General features: G+C 33.0%; 1 protein-coding gene across 4 annotated transcripts in view; it reads right to left on the reverse strand.

Moving 5' to 3' along the window:
• LOC123547155 (Kv channel-interacting protein 4-like) overlaps window positions 1–22,457 on the reverse strand; it is a 548,972-nt gene that overhangs the window by 437,205 nt on the left and 89,310 nt on the right. For 2 of the 4 annotated variants that reach the window (XM_053551433.1, XM_053551429.1), the window contains exon 1: window positions 11,047–11,065. The exons of the other annotated variants lie outside the window; for them this stretch is intronic. In XM_053551433.1, coding sequence (XP_053407408.1) covers window positions 11,047–11,050 — 4 coding nt within the window. In that variant the 5' untranslated portion in view covers window positions 11,051–11,065. Of the gene's footprint in view, window positions 1–11,046; window positions 11,066–22,457 lie in introns of those variants that run through there. 4 annotated transcript variants of the gene reach the window in all.

Genomic DNA, 22,457 nt, shown 5'->3' on the forward strand with positions numbered 1-22,457 from the left:
TCATTATTCTAACACGATCCGATTCATTTTCCTATTAAACAAAGAAGACTGGAAACAGTGAATTAATATACGACAATTCACTGTTCTGACGTCACAATATTACGTCATAGCGTTAAACGGCATATAGCGGCGCGCTGGAAAAGAAATCAATTGAAAACGGGCAAATATTTAATAAATGCCGTCAAGGATGTACTTTAAAGTCCTTGGTAACGTGTTAGAATCGATATAATATATCTCATTTAGTGATTTGCTCTTGAATAAATCATTGTTTGTCGTTCAGATGCGTATTATTATATCACTCGGGCTACGCCCTCGTGATATATTTCCTTCGCATCTGAACTCCAAACAATGATTTATTCAAGAGCAAATCACTTGATGAGATATATTATTTCTTAAGTAGTTGAACAATTTAGCAAGGCAGTGACTGGATATTGGTCGGACTAATAGTACACAGCATTTCAAAGCAGTCGTCTGTAGTATTAAATCATATACTGAAGAAAACAGCTAGTCCGCTATTTGCTATTTAGCCAGAGTCACTAAAAGTACTTTGTTTTGAAATTCAGCACACAATCTGACCAACAGTTTGTTAATAGTATCAAAACTACCAAAATATCAAGTTACGCAGAAATATAATTTCATTAATTTTATTACCACATCCTATTATTTTAGAGTCACAAAATGCACAAAAAAAGCTGTTTTTATGAAACGAATGAATACAATTCATAAGAAGTCCGAGATATCGATTTTGCGTTTTAGCATTTTTATCCAATATATACTATGCAGATTTAGGATAAAATAACCAAACACACAAAGGGATATATATAATTTACTGGGTACATGATAGATTAAGATACAGAAATATTATATGTTATAACAAAATGTGCCCTGGAAGCTTATACATCTGCATTGAAGGACTTTTGTTTGGGGTAAAAGGAGTCAAATTATAAGAACGTTATACTGAAAGATTCGGCAATAAGTAAAACCATCTGAATTGTATGTCGTTAAGCATGTGTCCATCACGGAGGTATACTGTGTTATGAAGATAAAATATAATTCAGAAAAAAGTGATGAAGAAGTTCATATTAAGTACATGGACGTCGAAATGTATATAGACCTTCATGCATCATTGAAACACAACCATGTATTTCACAGTGTATTGCATAGCCACACAGAAATGACTACACCACGATTTATTTCTTTTCTGTATATTATTGTTGATAAAGCAAACGTTCTAACGTCGAGTCACGTATATTTTGCCGTGGCTAATGCTTAGAGTAAATGCAAAAATATCGTCTGAGAATTCTTGACAAACGAGTTATGTATATGCAAAAGCAATGTAAAGATACCGTGACTTTGCACTCGTAAAACTGGTTTAAAACAGATAGCTCCCTATTACGTTGATTCTTTTATTTTCCGGGACTTGTGAAAATCTCGTTATTGCTTTTTTTCAGTTCATGAATAAGTTATTCTACTTTCAGGTAAATTTAGCGTCTCTCATCCCTATATGTAACCGATACGAGTTAGGCGAGCATTACCATTTGTCCGCTTCTATCAAAAACCGCTTATGTAGAATAGTAGAAATAATAGACAAGTATATTTACGAGGCACTTTATAAGACAGCGTTCATAAAATAACATTTTCGTATAAAATATACATTTGTATCATCATTGAAGGAATGATATGAATAATTTAGAGGAAATGAATTGCATTGTATAGGTCTCAACTCGTGTGCCAGTTTTCTTAAACATTTCTATTTTGTATGAAGTCAACTAATTTACAGATACTGCATTATAAACGTCTAGAACAAGGTGAACTCATAGCATCTACGGATTTTTAGACACTTCTTTAAGTTGTACCTCATTTCGTGTGGACACAATTATTGTTAGTTTTAACAGTGTTTCAACGTGAATGCCGGACAAAATGTGTATTAATCTTATGAATATCTATCTGTTCACTTTTAACTTGAGTGATTTAAGTATTCATTCAGATGATGTATTATTCACATGTACATTCACTTTGAAGTGTGTGTTTATATTGTAGTATTTTCTAATCGAGTTTAAATAATGCTTCTTGCAATGTTAGTCCATAGTGATTGATCCCTATTGATTTTTATTGTACATGTAAGTAAAAAAAAGGTTTCAACTTAATATTTTGAGAGTGCCTTGACATACGATCCTCAGAGGCAAACACATTTTTCACTGCTTGTAACTCTTCTTTAGATGTCAGTGGTTAGAGGTCAAGATCACAGACAATGTTAGTATAAAATTAGTTTGAGAATGACTTGACCCACAACCCTCTATTTGGCAAGTACTTGCCCATTGCTCATGGACAGTGCATGACCGCTAATGTTATCGCAAGGACCTTTTGTACAAGAACATATACCCTGTTTAATTTGAAGTTTCACAGTAAAGATGATAACGGTCACAAGCATGCTAAATATTCAGACGGGTCGTATTATATAGAGGTGCTGGTCGCCCGTCCGTCTGTTTGCTTTTTTAGTTTCCGCTCAAAAATCTCGAAATGTTTGGATCAATTATCCTCTAGTGTTTAGCTACCTTATTAAGGGTGTATTTATTCATTTATTCAGTATGATGACGTTCTTTTGTGTATTCTCATTGAAGCGTTATCATAAGTCACATTTTTAAGTCACAGGATATGCGTATTCCTCAACGTCATTACAAATGTTTATGTATTTTTTCAGTGACACTATTGTTTATAACGAAAAGAATTACCTGCCTGTATACCTGTGCATTTGCAATTACGTTTTTAGAAAGATTCAGTGGTAAAAACATCTTTTATTGACAGTGTAGGTTGTAATTACCAATTACCTAAGGTTTATTTGGTCCGTAATACTATTTTATCACGATTACTGTTATATATTTCATCTCTCATCGTGACAACCCCTGGTGAACAAAATAGAAGATTGAAAAATGATTGGATTTTTTCTCAATTTTCTCTTTATCAATCCGTTACAAAAGTAAAGAAGAAGCTTATAACTAAAGATAAAATATTAACACATATTGACCAGTTAAGTACCAAAACCAGATTGCGAAGTATTACTAGACAAAACCCATGTTTCATTTCTAAACATAAAACCACAGTGTAACTCCCTCACTGAGTGTTTATTCTTTGACTAAAATTAACTGCGAACATTTTAATACAAATATTACATTTTTATTCGACGACTGCTGAACAGTTTTTATGTCCTGATCAAAGGACAATAAAATTTTTATAGAAACAATCTGCTAGAGTGTCTGCTAACTATTAAATCTCCAGTAATTTTTAATTTATCTCCACCAGTTTAAACCATTATACTTCTTATTAACTAATTTAGCTTTTAGAATTATTAAACAACTTAAAAATGCCATACATGGACAAATAATGCATTTTATAAAACGGAAGTAGAATATATAAACACAAGCAAAATGTTTTAAAAAATCATTAATGATTTATCAGATATTTTTTTATCTGTATCACATGTTTTACCTGACACAATGGAGCATAAACAAGGTTTTAGATAAAACTTTAATGACGTATGGCAAAATGAAATATAACCCTCACACTTGCATATTAACTGGCCATGCCCATCAGTTGTAAATAATTCAATAATATACTAACGTCTTATAATAATACAACTATCATTTTGGTCACAGTTTGGATATCTGAGAAACAGAACAAAACACTTACCATAGAGTGTCATTTAAATGCGCTGATAAAAGTTATAGTGCCAGTTTATATAATCAAAACATGTGTAATTATTCGTTCTCATAAAGGTTTGATCTTTAACTGAATGATGGTCGAAAATGTTCGCCGGCAGTGTATCATTTTTATGTCAGCTGATACCGACATTGTTCCAGAGTAAAATACAAAAATGTACATCAATACCATCGAATACTGGCTAGTACTGTAGATAATAAGTCTTATTCAGACCAGATGTGTATTATATCGTATGAGACTGTTTGTGGCTCTTAACATGAAACATCCTTGCAAGTTTTGAAATCAGGATGCACAAGTGGAGCTTTCCTACACCTTAATATTAAAGCTGGAAAATTGCTATTTCATTCAACTTGACTTAGGATCCAATGACGCAAAAAAATTAAACAAGCTTTTATTTATATCTGATTTTACACTTTTTGTTACAGCAAAGTCGTTTGGAATGCATAAACAGTCGCATGCGTTTTGCTCTTATGGGGTAAACATTTTAAGCATAGTTACAATCTAAACACATAGATCTTGAAATTAACTGCCAGAAATGGGTTTATGATATCTGATACAGTGTCTTGAAATCCGGGACACTTGTATCAAATCTTAAGGGATAGAATATCGTTTCTTGTAATGACGTACACTTATTCCAGATTTACCGCAAGAATATTTTACTTTTTTGTTTACATATAAAATACCGTTGACAAAGCATTGACATCTTCGCACTTATTAAACTTGGATATCATGATAAATGTAGTAAATTTGATTAGAGATGTTTAAGTACTCAGTCCAGCGAACGAAAGTCGTTAAAACAACACATAATTATTCTTAAGTCATCAACCTTGTGGCTTCCTTTGATCCATATATTTTTTGTTTTGATATCAAAACAGTGATACTTTATGAAATGTCTCTCAGTTATACAAATCTATTGTTTTCATTATTCTACGTAAAGCGTTTTTATTGAATGTGATAGAGGCTGACAAGTGGCAATGCTCGCGTTACTTGTATTGATTACATTATACAGATGTGAGACGCTACATTTACCCTGAAAATAGAATCATAACTAATTCATGAACAGAAGCAAAAACTACATTGTCTTGTCTGAGGACGTTGAGAAAAAAAAACAGACTAGAGGGAAAGAGAAAAATGTATTACAAAACAGTTTTAGTGTAAATGGTATACAAAAATGTACGTTTCTGCCATTTGCTAGGAGGTTACTTTGAGAGTCGATAGCATCATAATCCTTGGATTTGCGTTTTACATTCTGAGTTATATCCAAAACATTATTCTTCTTCATATATCTTATTTGTTATAGTATATTGTCCATGAACATTAACTTCATTATACATTTTTAGATCCCTAAATCAAGTTTGCCTACATAATACACTTTATATTTTGTTTTACACTACAAGCATGTCTTTAATTTATGCTAGTGTTTTATTTTCCGACTGAATAGCGTTATACAAAGGCGGTTCCCTAAGCCTTCAAGTGGTTAAGCTGTTAAGCAATGGTTGCTAATGAATTTATAGTTTATTTTTGATGTTTCCTCTGTTTATAATATGTTGCAATGTTAAGTTTAGTTTAACGGATCATATTTCCTGTTCAGTGTTCGATGCATTTTTTTTACCTAAACCAGAGACAACAAATTTTGGGCTACCATTTATGATATGATATGACAAGCTTATCGTACACTGGCTGACCGATAAGTCTAATTCTGAGATAATAAAGCGGCATCTTATTTAATGGCTAAAAGAAACAATGTAAAAACAGTCCAAACATTTAGTCTTGTAGCGTGTAGTGACACTGCAAATGATCTTTCAAAATTAGCAGTGTTATCGATCAAGTCCTGTTTTTTTGTTCGACACTAGATATCCGGCAATCCCGACGCCCGATGGACAAATAATCCTGATGGAAAATAACACCGATGTAAATTGGTAGGTTTACTATTTCATTCATTTCTATTGTTAAGAAACCAATCCTTGCAAATCCACTTAATAGTTATTTTGAAGAACGGGCATGGCTTACATATACAACTTGTGGACAGAAAACGATCTTTAGTCTGAGAAACCGAACAAAAAGTAACGGTTTAAAGCAAATGTTTTTGTTAACGAACAATCTGTGAAAATACTAATCATTTGGTTTAATAGATGTGTTTTTCGGAGCATCTAGGTACAACTTCCGAATTCTACGTACTTTTTGAAAAACAAAGTTAGCCATTAAACAGACAAAGGTGCAAACATATGACTGTCGAAAACGGCCGGTAGTATTTACATCAGACAGTCATTGAAGTTGAATGTTGGCTTTCGTGAATTCAGGTAAATGCATGCATGTAACACTGTCTTGTAGTCATTGCATGCGCCTGTGTTCTCGATACCTAACTATCACTAAACTCAGATGCTCTGGGATGACTCGTTTGCTGAACCAAAAGACTAAATATTTCAGATTGTTCATTAAGAAGGTATTTTACCTTGTCACCAGGGTCTAGTCAAATTAATTGAACCATAGCAATTTATTGTATTTCGTGAAATTTAATGTTTTAGCTGCTACAATCTCAATTTCTTTTATCTCTTTCCTTTCAAGAACAATTTTATCCAAGTTTGAAGCACATGACCTTCTAAAGGTATTATATTGAAAAAAAAAAAAGAAAATACGAATATTGAATACTTTAAAGTGTATTTCGGTTTCATTGTTATCCGTCGAAATTTGCGAAGTTGATGATTCTATTCTAAGACGGGAAAAAATCTGATCATTATTAAAATCGAAAGAATCATAAACATGTTTCGGTAAATAAATACCGTTCAAAGAATGCTCAGAAATTACGTACTTTGAAGATTAAAGCTATCATTTTTTCGCAGTAACTGACGCGTAACGTCATGACGTCATTTTATTTGACGTCCATGACGTCATTTTAACGCAATAATGTTTTGTAGCGTATCTACGGTAATTTATCCATATTTCAGCATCATTAAACTATTAATCATCGTATCAGAGACATTTTAAGGATTTTATCTCAGAAGAATGTATATACAAACATATTCAGTTTGTTGTAAACATTGTCGTACATCCTCACGATAGCTTCCGGTTGGGCATGCGCATAAACAAATGATAAGGCATACTACTTCCTTAACAATGACGTTTGTGTAAAACTTTGAACTTTTGTTCAATTTGTCAGATTGAAGAAATTGTTATGATATTTCTAAAACATATCGATCGTTTACAGAATAGCAGTTGTAATTGTTAGCAATGTCAGTTCCCTACAAAACAAAAGTTGATTTGCAAGAACTGGAAAAACTGAAACTACTTATTTACATCTGCGTTTTTTTTTTTTTCGTATGGCGTCGGGATTACCGGTTAAACCATGTTTCGAATTGAGCAGTATTTTACTTTTGCGTCAGACTTCTGTTAAGTATACACTGAACATATTCTTCACACTTAGTTTGATACAGTACGTATCATACAATACAATTTTATTTGTATTGTAAAAACATGATGTGAGTAATACAATGGATCTAAATATGCCCGGAATGATACCAAAAATATGCGTGTAGAAGATTAGACTACATTTCTTTTAAAAATGTGTTTTAACTTTTTCAGAACTGAGGCATTAACGTACTTTAAAGAAGAGTTGATACAGGAAAAACAAGATACTGTGAGTTAGTTATACGGTTACGATGATAAAAAACGAGTTGTTTCGATGTTTCCTGATATTTTGCTGGATCTTGTTTTTAAATGAAATTATACCTGTCTTTAAGTGAAAAGAACAACAAAAAATATTCCCAAATGATCACATTCACAGATCATTGCTTAAACGAATCATTACAGATATTAAATCAAGCAAGCTATAATAAAATAAGACAGCCCGTCATGAAAAAGGACGATACATTTACTCCCAAACAATTATACCATCGATCTACTCGGGGAAACGTTCACACACAGAAAAAATATCCACTCTCCAGTAACTTTCTAACGCAGCTGATAAAATCATTGTCTAAGATAGTGGCAAAGGTGTACCGAAAATAGTTGGCAATGAAAGGAAACAGTGATTAGCATATATCATAGGACAGAAGACATTTTGCGAGTTAGATGTATAGTGTGATCAACACAATTCTATAAGGCTGGTATTATTTTGCTTGGTTGCATTTCATGCTTCCAAAGGATCTTCATTTAGATTGTATAAACTATCACAACAACAATCTATAAGTACCGTGTTGCGGCTATAAAAAGTCTCCCCGTACTTGGATTCAGTGTTGTTATATTTTCTGGTCCTTTGGTATCATGGGGTCCATTGAATATCACTGTAATATCACTGTAATAGAGTTCCGCTTAAGCCGGTGCTAGTGGGCGTGAGAGGTATTGCACATTCCAGTACCTCTCATGAACAGACTCAATCAAACCGAGTCTGCTGTAATTTTGCTTGGTCGCATTCTATGCTTCCAAAGGATCTTCATATTGATTTTGTTGGATAAATAATGCAAGATGTATACATTTGCGTCCTTCTATTAAGATTTTCCGTCCGTTCATTCTTACATTGGAGACAGTACCAATGGCCATCTTAACTTAAAGTTAAAAGCCATTAATCGAGAAAAAAACACCTACTGAACACACTTTAGGTCTGCTAGTCGTGTGCATGGGCTGTGGGTTAGCTGCGATTTGGAAAGAATGCGTTTTAGAACATGCCATTTGACTTTCTCTGTTCATCCTTGTTTTTTACACAATGTAATTATGATTGTACACGTCCACGCTTTAACCATTTCGATCAACTGGATGTATAGGTCGTGTCCATTTGAAATATTACATTTTCTTGTTCTAGCAAGAAATCACACGTATAAATGAAAATGTCATTTAACAATACGAGGGAGATTACGTGTTTTCTAAAATTTCAATATTGATTATAATGTTACATATCTTAAAACTGGCAGTACATAAAGATGTAAATAAATTCTAAAGTCAGAGAACTGCATAAAATCAAATTACTCTTTAAGAGTAATTGTTTATAAAATATTACAATATCTTTTTTTAACGTCAGTGATCTATCAGGGTTCTTTTTACCATTGCCTTCTGAACAATGATATATAACTCTTATTTAAGAAAAGCTGGTATAGAGTTAATGACACATAGATTATATAGATAAGCCAGGAGCATGAATTGAGTCCATATAGAACCAGCATCAATATGGTGACATCTCCTAGCAACATTCACCTTACTTATTGTGTTACCATGACAATCCCACAAAATGTCATCGATGATAGATGTAAATTTGACGAGTAAACAGTGACACTATGTGCCATTGGAGAGGCTAAGCAATATTAGTAAACTGACAATATAACAAATGTTATACAGGTTACCATAGATTTATGACTTGACAATGTTTTGGAAGTCGTTCAGGACAAGATCGCATTGCAACTTTTTCAATAGATATCAGTTATAAGTTAAATTAATCATATCATTATAAATATGTTTTCCGTAGTAATCTACAATATTATCTTGTAACCAGCCACATTACTATTAAGCATAATTTTTCAATTTCATATTCTAATGTGTGTATTTTATATTTTGGACATCGCTTGTTCGAAACAATTCTGTTTGCTTAGGATAGAATAATGAAACTTCTTTAAGATTTGAATCTGTTAGCCAATAAAAGTAAAACTCGGATAAAGCAAGCTCATTTAGACTTTGGAAATTTGTTCCTCATAACCGAGTTCGTAATATACGGATTGGTGTTGATATTTTTGTTTAATAGCGTTTCAATATTTTTTTTGAGAAACTTCTCCTTTTGAGAAGAATAGAAGTCAATACTGATTTAAACGAATTGATATTGGGAAATTTTGATAAAAATAATGTTGTTCATGAGTTTGTTATCGACTTCAGCTTGTAATAACATCTACTTTTCATAATTTTGTATAACGTGAATTACAGCACGGGCTTCACGTGCACAAGCGACAACTGTGAGGCTTCAAGTATCACAGAAGAAACCACCATATCGGGTCAGATTTAATGAGTAATAATAAGTGAATATAGAAATGCTTGAATACATGTTGCAAGAATGAAACAGTTGCCATATATGGATGAGGCGTTTTTAAAGTCCTTCTGGTGTTTGGTACAAACATTGCAGTCAAGTTTATTTTCTAAAATAAAATATCCGATTCTTATTATTGATACAGGCATGCCAAAATAGATTTATTTTGATGAATTTACGTAAAATGAACACATTATCACGCATCTGAAACTGTTTGTTATAAGCATTTACTTTTGCGTTTAATGCTTTCAAATTTCAACATGAGTTTCTTATAACCGAGTTTCACACAACCGAGTTCACCGTATCCGAAGATTGTTATATGAAATAAAGAATTTTAAAGCAACAAAATTGAGAACAAAACAATATTCGTTGTATTCGAGTTTTTGCTATTTCTATGTTCGCTGTATCTGAATTTTACTGTACTAAAACCTGCTAACGATGACAGCAAATACAAGCAAAAAAAAAAAAAAAAAAAAAAAAAAACAGTTGTAAAGTTATAATAAATGTAGGTACATTTTGTAAAAAATCTTATTTATTTAGTTTTTTTTTCCGTTTAGTTTTCAAACAATGTGTGCATGTATTAAAGTGTAACTTGAACAAAAATTAATATAACTTTAAAGCCTCTAAACAGTGTTAAAGACTAAGTTTCAATAAGCTGTTAAAGTACACGATATTTTAGCAACATTTCATCAATTGGATAAATTATCATAAAGTAGCCATTCATCGTATATGAAACAAACATTTACTGGGACTAGGCCGAAGTATATTTTATTTTATTTTTGTTGAAAAATGCTAACGAAACAAGTGCAAAAAACGGAGGCAGTCATATGTTTTTACTGATGACCTGAATACACACAAAGTACCTTATATATAGATAAAATGTCGTGCGCACGAGATAAGATGTCGAGATAAGATGTCGTGCGCTCGAGATAAGATATCGTGCGCTCGAGATAAGATGTCGTGCGCACGAGATAATTTAAATTAATCTTTAAAAAAGTCAATGCATGTCCTAAACATACCCCATAGAACGATCAGTGTTATATCAATGTAATTTTTAAATTTCTTTGACATTTAATTTTTGTTTTCTCTCTTCTTCTTATTTGTATATGAGATAGACATATATGTCCAATTACCGATACCTAGTTATTTTTTCCAGCTGTTTTGCAATTAATCGACCATTTTTGCTAATATATTAGAAAATAAATAAGTTGTCATTGCTAGTTTATAGTATTTTGTATTTGCCTATAATACAAAACATCAGCGCAACAATAAAGTGCCGCTACAAAAAAAAATTTTGAACTTGCTTATCAGTTGCTATTTCCACTTACCCATAGTTGAATTCCGTTCTGTATAGTCCCCAAAAATGACAAATGAAATTATATATAAAACTGCACACAGTATTCAAAAGAATTTTATTACTATAGTGATTCAGCAAATATCCAATACAGTCTACACTTTCACACAGGGCAAATACTCCCAAATTATTTCCGTAGAAGGCAAAAACAAACGTTGAATAGGTTAATATATATTCTATTCGCCTAACGCCAGAAAATATCGATACCAATTCTATGATTTAAATGCTGTATAGTAATGCGTTTTGACTAAATATATATGATTTGATGTAAATCTTGTGTTTGCTTCTCTTTTCACTGTAAATTTTTTTGGTACAAATAATAACTGAGCTAGCACAGTAAAGTGTATTCTATGTTATAGGTTTATAAGAAAAAAGAACAAGAAAGTCATGATGATCCCATATCGCTCACCTGATTTTAGTTGCCTGCTTGAAAAAAATTCTTTGCTAACGCTTCAAAAACAAAAAAACTAGATGAGTAGGTGATGGTAATGATTATTCAAGATAACTAATGAAATTTGTTTAAAAAATATCAAATCTCTTTGCTGTAGATTAAAAAACAAGAAAGTAGGTCAGTAGGTCACTGTTACGAATATTGATATTGATGAGTATTGAAATCTGTATCAAAAGTTTTAAACGTTGTCCAAATGTCTATGCTATACTTTTAAAAACAAGAAAGTAGGTCAGTAGGTCTTATTGAAGACTATTCAAGAAGAGTATTGAAATCTGTATCAAAAATTATATATGTGGTCCAAATTTTTACGCTGTAACTTCAAACATGAGAAAGTAGGTCAGTGGGTCATGATTTAGACTATTCAAGATGAGTATTGAAATTAGTAACAAACACTATATTTGTTGTCCAATTTTCTTTGCCATTGCCTTTCAAAAACAAAGGACCATCTGGGTATGGCCTACATTGACCCCAGGGTCATGACTTTAACAATATTGCTAGGGAACCACTAGAGCATGCCACATACCAAATTTATAAATTGACACCGGTAGGCCCTGTGGTTTATGACAAGAACAGTTTTAAAGTTTTTCCCTATATAAATCTATATAAGTCATGTTACCCTACCCCAGGGCGGGACCATATTTGGCCCTAGGGGGATAGTTTGAACAATCATGGTAGAGGACCCCTAAATGATGCTTCATACTAGATATCAAAGCCCTAAGCCCTGCAGTTTTGGACAATAATTTTTTTAAATGTTTTTCTTTTCGTTTGCCATGTAAGAAATTCAATTCTTTGAAAAAAAATATTAGGAAGACCATCGAAGGAACATTCCTGTGAAGTTTCATCAAAATTGGCCTCGTGGAGGAGGAGATGTTGTTTAAAGGAAAATGTTGAAGGATGACGCAAGACGCACGACGGACAACCACTGACTACAATAGCTCACCCTTGAGCACTTCGCGGTCAGGTGAGCTAAACAATGATTCTAGATATTTGACAAATGGAATGTCTTGAAAAACCATTACAATAATGAGTTTTATCTGCAATGATTTGTCGACGTACAAAGAGTTCAAATCCGTTTCGGAACACGTTCCAGCTTATTACATTTTCCAACATTTAAAGCCTACAAAAGTTTGCATGTTATTTGCAAACACACAAACCATGTAATATATTTTGTACAAATATGTTAGCTTTAGATTTGTCACAAAGCGACACAAAGATATAACACGAATATTTCAATTAGACAACGGTGAAACCAGTACTGATCCCGTTAATCAGGAAAAGATGTATCAAGATATTTTGTAAGACTAACAAGACAATATGATAATAAAGTTTATATTCATTGTATCTTTTTTGTATTGTTTAAAGGTATTGCAAGCAACTTCTTGAAAAAAAGAAAACAAAAATTGTCAGTTGTATGTTCCATGATAATGAAATAAGCCTGTATTTTCGTCTTTTAGCATAACACAAGACTCGACGTAAACATAGTGAATTATTTTTGCAGAAATTAAACATGTCAATGCAAAACGCAAAAGTCCCATTCTTCTTCCAGCCCAACACTTTAGGCTGATCTATGTGACAGTTTGAGTAATGAATAATTGAGGAAAAACACTTGATGCACGTTAAAATGTTGATGGCACAATCCCTCCTCATGTATAATGCAAAACGGCTTTATTTTGATAGACATACCGGTGTTATATCTTACTTGTTGATACACTTTTATTATACCTTAGTTGAAACAGTATCAGCAACAGCTCCACACAATCGTTTTAGATCATCGAAGGACGAAGTAAAATGTAAAGATTTCTTGTGTGTTTGTTTGAGAAGGGAGGGTTAACGCGGCAGTGGGATGGGGAGAGGGATTGTGTGGCGGCGGATACGGGATACTAGGGCAAAAGAAGCTAAAAAAGATTTTTATATGTTCTGCACATCGCTTTATCACCACCTAAACATGTACCTATATACCAAGTTTGAAGTCAATAAATTGAGACCAATTTGGTATGGCTGTGACTCAGGCTTTTGACCTATCGATACGGTGCATGCAATTAACACATCATCTTATTTTCACCTAGCTGCACGCCAAATTTGAAGTCAATACCTTGATTTTGTTTTGTTATCAAATCTCGTTTTGTACACAAAATAGGAGGGAAAAAAACGGATTCTTGAGCTCCATCTACGCATTGACTTTTGACATATGATGCACTGTACCGTGTATATTATGGCATCACCTGTCTATTTGTAAGGTTTAAGATACTACCTTGAATAGTTGGTTGTTTCTTCAGACCTCTGACCTACTGGCTCGGTATATGCGCTATATTGCCTATTGAAAAGTCTACATATTGCCTATATTAATTGAATTGATTACAAGATAAGGCTTTTCGACGTAAACATCAATAGCGTGGTTTTAAATTCTGATTATTGGTCCTCTGTGATAAACGTCCATATATATTCAAGCTAGAATCGGAAAGAGGACCTATATCAATTGTACTCTGACAGTTTCTCCCCATATGTGAAGTGATGTCACAAAAGATCGTATTTTACTTCTTCGCACACACATGCAAAAATAGTTCGTAAATCAAGCTTATAACTAATCGTCATAGGGTATCTTTTTCCAATTCTGCTTAAAAACTGTACGAAATATGACGACGATGCAGGTGTTCGATTTAACGTAAGTATGTAGTATATATTTAATTTTGTGGAAGTACGAAAGAAACAGAGAGACAAGTGGATAGTATAAGCATGCCATGCTGCCATACAGAAACTTTGATCAGTGATTAATTATTTCATCGCTTGTCTGACAACTTCGACCAAGAGTTTTTTTCTGGTTAATTCATGACATGCGATCAAGTAGGGTTTGAAATAACGGGTTCAAAAGGTACATCTCAATATTATGCAGGTTAGCGAGAATAATCAGGTAGAGGTATTCAAACATAACCGGCAGTACAGTTTTTCCGGCTTGAAAACAAATATAATCCATTGAAATGTCGGTTCGAAAATAGGACGGATATTGATAAAAGCAAATTAAAATATTGCTACAGGAGGCATGGAGTTGCCGCATCTCCCTTACAAGTAAATATACGGTAGCAGTCAATCTTACTAAAGTTCTCGATCTTCCTAAACGTTAGATCTGAAGACAGCCTATTCAAATTCATCTTTCTGTATAATATGATTTCCAATATTGCTATTTTTATTTCCACCAATCTATTTTTATTTGAACCAATCAAACGACTCGTTACAAAAAGCGTTTGGCTAAAAGGGACTGTACAATATTTTTTCTTTAGAATAAAACTTTTGCCAAATTATGAACATAAGAACATGAGATTTTGTTTCTTAACATCAAAAATCACGCCTGGTCGGGAACGCTGCAGCAATAAATAGTTTCCTGCTTACTTGACCAATAAACCACAAAGGAACACGCAATTACCGGTGGTTGACAACAGAAATGTGCAGTGTTACAACGTATATCTAATCGAGTCAACATCGAAACAGATTTTCCGCAAAAGCATTTATTTGTGAAGAAAGCTAGTAAGTCCTGGTCCTAAATTAATTATGATTAACATCAAAAAAATGTGCAGTCTCACCTAACTGAATAAATTTTGATCAAAGTACCATGCTTTCAAATTATTAGTCACTATGTTTAGGTCGTAACTGAATCTATTCTTAAGCTGTTTTGCAAATTAATCATACATTCTGTACGCATTTTCCTGTGTCTCGATTTGCAGTCTTTACTTGAAAAGCGCCAGGCTAAATCAGCCACATTTTCCCATTTGTTGAGCAATGCAAGGCTATTTGAAAGTGACGTACCTTATCAAAATTTCATTGTTTAGTTATTTATATCTTTTCGTAATAACATGAAGTTCCTTTAATATACCAAGTTTTATTTTAGCAGAAGCTCTTCTACAGCCTATGTAATAGGTTAAGCTGAGCTTTCTGCTCTAGCGATGTCGCCTTTTTATGCAAAAACCTGTAATGTGTTTGCATGTTCCAGTCCCCAATGAATTGTAAATAAAAAGGTAAATGTAGCAGAAAACTAAAACTGAACCTAATCTAAATGTCCTCATGAGTTCTGTAAAATATTGATGAAACCTCTTGATCTTGTCCATACAATATGAATATTGAACATTTGCATTAGCAGGTCTAAACAAATAAGATAAAGCCGTTTTGCATTATGCATGGCACATTTTGATATCAGTTTGGAATTTGTATTAAGTGTTTTCGTCAATTATTTATAAATCAAACAGCCACACAGTGTACACTCGAAGCTTCTTGAAAGGCAGATCTAATGTAATTTTGGATTATGCTTGGAACATAAAATTTCTCCAAAAATATTTATATGTTATAAGATAGAAAAAGTGGAAAACAACAGGTCGCCCAACACGACATAAACGAAAATGTTGCCGGTTAGGTTCATGGACGGTAGTGGAAATGCAAGCTACCGTCCACGCCTTTTAGCCAGCTTGAGATGGTCAAGGTGGCAAGATGGGGTTGCACATTTCATTACCTCGTACGAACAACCTCTGCCAAAAAGAGTTTCCTAAGACGTTTCTTGATTAAGTTCTGTGCTTCCTAAGGACCGTAATTCTTAATTATATAATTTACGCCTATTAACTATCAAAACAGTTATCTTTAACCTGTAGCCTACTGGCGGCAAGTGATTCTGCCTTTGCGACCAGTGCAGACCAAGATCAGCCTGCACATCCGGGCAGTCTGATCATGGTCTGCACTATTTGCTATTCAGTCAGTAACTTTTCAGTAAACACTCCTTCGAATAACAAATGGTATTGCCCAAATTGAATGATGGCCCAGTCAATTTTAGAAATTTAGCAGGGTAAGGGTTAAAAAGGCTTGCAGCGGCCGAAAAATGTCCATGTACTTGATCTCAGGGTTGTTATGTTTTCTGATCCATTTGGAGTATGGAAAATAAGGAAACAAGAAAAACATTTCAGTGTACAAAGTCAATGGATAATTAAATGTCATTATATATCTATTAAAAGTCCTCGTTATCCGAACAAATGTAGATTTGCTGCATCTAAATGCCATGATTTATGGACAATCCTCACAAGCAAACAAAAACATTTGAATAATCCCCCAACAACGGATTCATCTATCATAATAAATTTCGCACTATTTAGATATTAAATGTATAACTGGAAATGGCTATTGTTTCCATTTACTGATATATTATACCTTTATGATTATAGATCAGTTAATATTAATTAAAATCAATCTCTTCTTTTGGGAAATTTTAATCGTCACAAGAACAAAATTGAGCCGTGCCATGAGAAAACCAACATAGTGGGTATGCGACCAGCATGGATCCAGACCAGCCTGCGCATCCGCGCAGTTTGGTCAGGCTCCATGCTGTTCGCTTTTAAAACCTATTGGAATTGGAGAAACTGTTAGCGAACAGCATGGATCCTGACCAGACTGCGCGGATGCGCAGGCTGGTCTGGATCCATGCTGGTCGCAAACCCACTATGTTGGTTTTCCCATGGCATGGCTCAATTAGCTCGTTTACTGGCCTGTAGTGTTCTTAGACTAAGATTGGCTGTCCTTGTTCAAATCATTAAATAGCAGAAGGAATTTTGCCATCATTCTGAAAACTGTGAATAGAAAAAGTGGAAACTCCACAGGTCGCTCAACACAACAAAAACGAAAATGTTGCAGGCTCGGTTTGATTGAGCCTGTTCATGGACGGTAGTGGAAAGTCAATTATGATCATTGCATTTACTTCATATCTAACTTGAATTCGTTCATAATTGTTTTTTAAACTTTACAACAATCGTTTACAAATGTTTAACAATGAAATTGTGACATCATCAACAAATTTGCTGAAATAAATTGATCATTTCTTGGATTTTTAATGGTGCATTATATTTAAAGAGAATTTTAGGAAAATTCGTACTATGGAAACGATTTTCAACTTGCAAGCACTTCAATTGTACACTCTACAAAATCATAACTAACTAAATATTTTGCAGTATCGTCAGGAAATATAATACCATAACTGTTCAAGATCAACAGAGAAACATGAAAATGTTTTTATCGCCTAGCTGCATACTTCTATCATGTCATGGCGAGCTGCGTGTGAGACATGAAGTAATACAATAGCTACACAAATGTTGATATGTAAATCAATTTATAAACAGATGGTTCATCAAAAATATCCTCTTTGCAATATCTTGCTCCACAGGGTTGGTAAATAGAGAGAATATTGCTTTCAGATCAGAATGATGTGAACTTCAAATGAGCACCGATGACAGCATTACTTATGAATTACGGGAGTAGATGTCTAGTCACTGGATAGTTTTGTTACCTAACCGGAGGCTTATTAATTAAAAAATACAAGATATTAGTATATATTTTTTAGTCAGTTTGAACTGCACTGCGAATGAACACCCATTACGAAACAATCAAACCAGAGATTATATATTTATATGAACATCAACAACTCAAGGACATGTCGAGCTGCTAGATACAATATATATTCTTACTTAGCAACGGACAGGATAAAGTTTTCGGCCCTTTTGACCTAACAATAAATGAACACTCTTGCGGATACAGATTCTTCCAACGGTATGCCTACAAGAATATACATGTGACTACTGAATATTTTGTCCTGCACCAAAAGCTTTTCATTCCCAACATAGTTAACCGATATAAGTAAAGAGTTGGTGCTCTTAAAACGGCTAACATTCTAACGGCAACATTTAAATACACTATCAGAACGAAATAAGCAAACTTATTTTAACAGAAGGAAAGGAAGATTTTGTATGATAAAATTATCCGTTTGAAATGAATGATTTAATTACAGCTGTTTCATGCTCAATGTATGGCAATACATTTGCAGATATAAGACAACTGTTATAATGATTGAACTGGTTTTTCTGTATGTTGATGCTGTGTTAATGAGCAGGTTTATGAATTAAAATAGCTTCACAAGAAACAAGTTTTATATTTATTTTGTAAGTGTGGATCTACACTTGGGAATGTTTGTTCATTTTTGACGAAAATAAGAATAAAGTCTGCTTCTCAGGTAAAATACGATTAACAACATATCTATCTTTAATCAACGTTTTCTGTACAATAAAAATGTGGCAAAACAATTCGTAATATAATGATGACTTTAGGTAGGTTTACTTATTCTTGAGCGTCTTTTGCCACACGTAAAGAGCGCATGCGCATTAAAATCAAAACATCCGGTAAAACATCAGGGCAAATAATAGCGTTGTAAATCCGTCTATAAGAATACTTCTATTATGTGTACTCTCTATAATTACTTTGTTTGCAGTGCGTAAAATAATACAAGTACATTTGTACTCCTGTGGGGTAGGTGTGTTTGAACCGAAGTGCTATACATCTTATGGCTACAAAACGTTTGTAATAATTGTCTTTTCCATAGTTTTTAATGCATTCAGTTAAATACATAGTTTTCATTTCAAAGATAGCATAAATAATTCAGTGGACGTACACGTATAATGACTGTATCATAAGTAATGACAATACATGTGAACATGCAAACAAGCAACTTCAATATATATATGTCTGTGGACGGTCAAATCGTGTAAGTATGTACTTGGGCAATCATTTAGCCAAACAGATTAACGATATCTATTTTATAGACAAAAATATCTAAGTATTATTGATACTGTTTTGTGAGCAACCTTTACCAAATTGAATGAACTGCCTTGTGTAGGCGTTCTGAGTCGTAATGCCACAAGTAATTGTGAGATATGATTGTTACTGTAATAATGATGTTTTTGTAATAACACTGGCCTAACTATGGAAGGAGTGTGCTTATTTAAGACACTTGTTATTAATGGATGATTGCAATATTGAAGAGAAATAAGGTTACTAAAGATAATTCTAATTCCTGATGTACTACTAGTTTGTAAGCTGCGGAAAAATACATATATGCGGTGTTCTTCGCTCTGCCATTGTACTATTTAATTAGTTGATGCGAAGACTTGTTAAAAACCTGTCGAACATATATATTCCTATTAGGTGTTCCAAATTCAATTAACGTGTCGTGTTTCTTAATATTTTGTTACATTTTCTATTTGATTTAAATACTAGTGCAATTATGAGCTGTGTTACTCCAATATATTGCGTCTGTTTACGAAGACTGTTCCCTTTATTTATTGCCAAACATTAAATAAATATACTTTATGATTTAAACTGCATGGATTTTTCATGGCAAACCGAACTCAGGAATTCTGAATAATTGTATAGATATACATAGCTGTATAGTTTTGTAATAATTAACATATGTGTGCCTAATCCCATTATGGTTTTATAACAGCTTTAAGAAACGAAAGATAAAATTTTTAACTGAAACAAATAATAAATTAAAAGTTCAAAAAGGTTGCCATAAAACAGCAATTAAAAACAGTTACACCTGTCGAGAATAGATTAAGATAAACAGAACATGACATTCCAGGAATAGTAGTATTGGTACCAAATGTACTGTATTGAAATGTCCTGATGGAAATGTTGAATTGATATCAGCAATATATAATCATAAATGATTGTAAAGAAACTGCTATCTAGTTGATATGTGTATGGAAGTATGTCTATATCGGAAAAAAACTGATCGCTAATAACGATAGAATAACGTTGTAGTCCAATTGAACTTGGATATCTTTGCTCAAAATAAATTGGATACAAAAACTGTAACAGAAGATAAAAGGTAAGGGTAGATTTCTCGGAAGCACAGAGCACAACAAACACAGCCATAGAGCCACGTATTTGCTATGTAGGCCCACAACAAAAAGAAGCTGTCACGAAAAAATATTAAAGACGGGTTGCTTCAAAAATCCAACAAGAAAACTCCCTCAGATTTTAAAGTAAACTATTGTCCTAACTGATTAATATGTAAACATTTAAAAGCTTTTTTTATAAGTTAATGGGAACCAAAAACTATTAACATGTGCTGTCAATGAATGGTCAAAAGCCATTAACAAAGAAACAACACGCGAATTTGGCAGCATAACTAATCATTTGTACATTCATGGCGCCGTATGCAAGTCACCACAACAAGCAGTAGAGCTGTGAAATGTAACACCTCAGTATAAATGTCAACATAATAGATATCAGCTAACTTTCACTACTAAATTCTTACCATTAGGAGTCATAATTAGACGCTTTAGAAAACAATAGGCACAAATGAATCCTAATGACTAGTGTAAGAGGAATAATGGCACCTATTTAACATTTCCCCTGTGGCATTAGATCTTATTCCGAAAGGAAAACATACATTTTATTGCTCTAAATATGTACTTATTACGTCCTAGGTTCAAGAAATCAAGCAAATCAAGATACAATGAAATAGCATACAAAATCACAAACCACTATGCTCAGTTATTTGTTAATACTACAAGTAATAGTCAATAGTATTGACATGTGTCAGTTATCTCTTTCTCGATAGTCCGACGCTATTTTAATGTATTTACAGGGTTTCTTAATTTATATGATTCTTTTGTTGCGTCCATCACTACATACTCATGTGAAGTTTAGAAATGTTAGAATATGTACAACACAGAAACATTATTGCAAAATTTATTTTTTCATCACGTCAGCTAAATTTAGAAACAGAACGACACGGAAACATAGCAAGAAATGACACGGAATGTAATTGTGCGAAACAAATGACATAGAAGGTAAATACGATTTTGTCATGATTTGTCAAGCATATGGACTATCAAGAGTTCATTAAATTCCTCAGTACTATTATACACCCCCAAATATAATAAAAATTGTAGATCGTTCAAAATGTCGCAATGCCAAAAAGTTAAACATACTGGCAGTGTTCTGTATCAAAGCTTTTAAACAGACTGGATGCACTGAACTATTTACGTATATTGAACCTAGTTTTAAGGCGTATTAAATGTATTTCTGTTTACGTCTTGTAAATATATAATAAATTTAGTATTATAACCGTACAGATATATGCATATTAGTGTATTCGCAAATACACCTATGTATATATATTCATACTAGTATATAGTGATTAATTGATAACTTAAATATCTTCAATCATTGTAATAGCACTCTCGCTATTTTTACATGCATTTATATGTATTTACCGGTATGTAATGCTATAACAATGAACCACTGTGTTCAAGTCCACTTTGGAATAAACTTCTGTTTTGTTCAGTTCATAACTCTTTTCATTGAATAAGCTTCAACATATAGAAAAGCCAGTTTTGCGCACATTTAACGTTTCACCAAATCGCGCTTATATATCTCGATAATAAAAATGACCACTGCGCGTGATTGTAAAAATTCAAAAAAGAATTAATTGCGAATATTATTATGCCAAATTATTCAACCTGTTATTTACATCAAATATGAATTTTCCCACAACGGTCATTTAAACTAAGGGGTGCATGATGTTTATTTATGTGTATAAATATAACCGCTAACCGGAAGAACGTGAAAATATAAATATTATATAATATATAAACACTGTTAAATTTACTGTTCGGCAAAAGCAAAAAAATGGTAATAATTTCAGTGTAAATACCAGGGGATCGACAGTGTATTTCATAAAACCAGTACCTGATGTTCTAAAGACTACCTTAAAGTCTTTACAAACGGCAATTGGTGCTTGAAATTATAATAGCAGTTTTCATATATTCTGAACGTTTTAGTCTATTTTTAAATTATTCAATTCAATAAACAAGATCTTAACAGTTTGTAGTACAGAATATTGAAACAACTGCGACATTTCTATTAACTGTCTGTACCTGGGCTTCACCAATTATAATTTTGAAAGCTTCAACAATTGTGTGTTTTCATTCGTAAAGTCAGTCTTTAAAACTAGTTCAAGATCTCTCTTTTAAAACAAGTTTGAATATTTTGTTTTCATAGTGTATGTGAAATATGCTGGAAGAAAAGCTTTCGACGCATGACGTAGCATTGTAGGCATACCGTCGGCA

The sequence above is a fragment of the Mercenaria mercenaria genome, chromosome 9 (genome assembly GCF_021730395.1).
Source record: "Mercenaria mercenaria strain notata chromosome 9, MADL_Memer_1, whole genome shotgun sequence".
Lineage (NCBI taxonomy): Eukaryota > Metazoa > Mollusca > Bivalvia > Venerida > Veneridae > Mercenaria > Mercenaria mercenaria.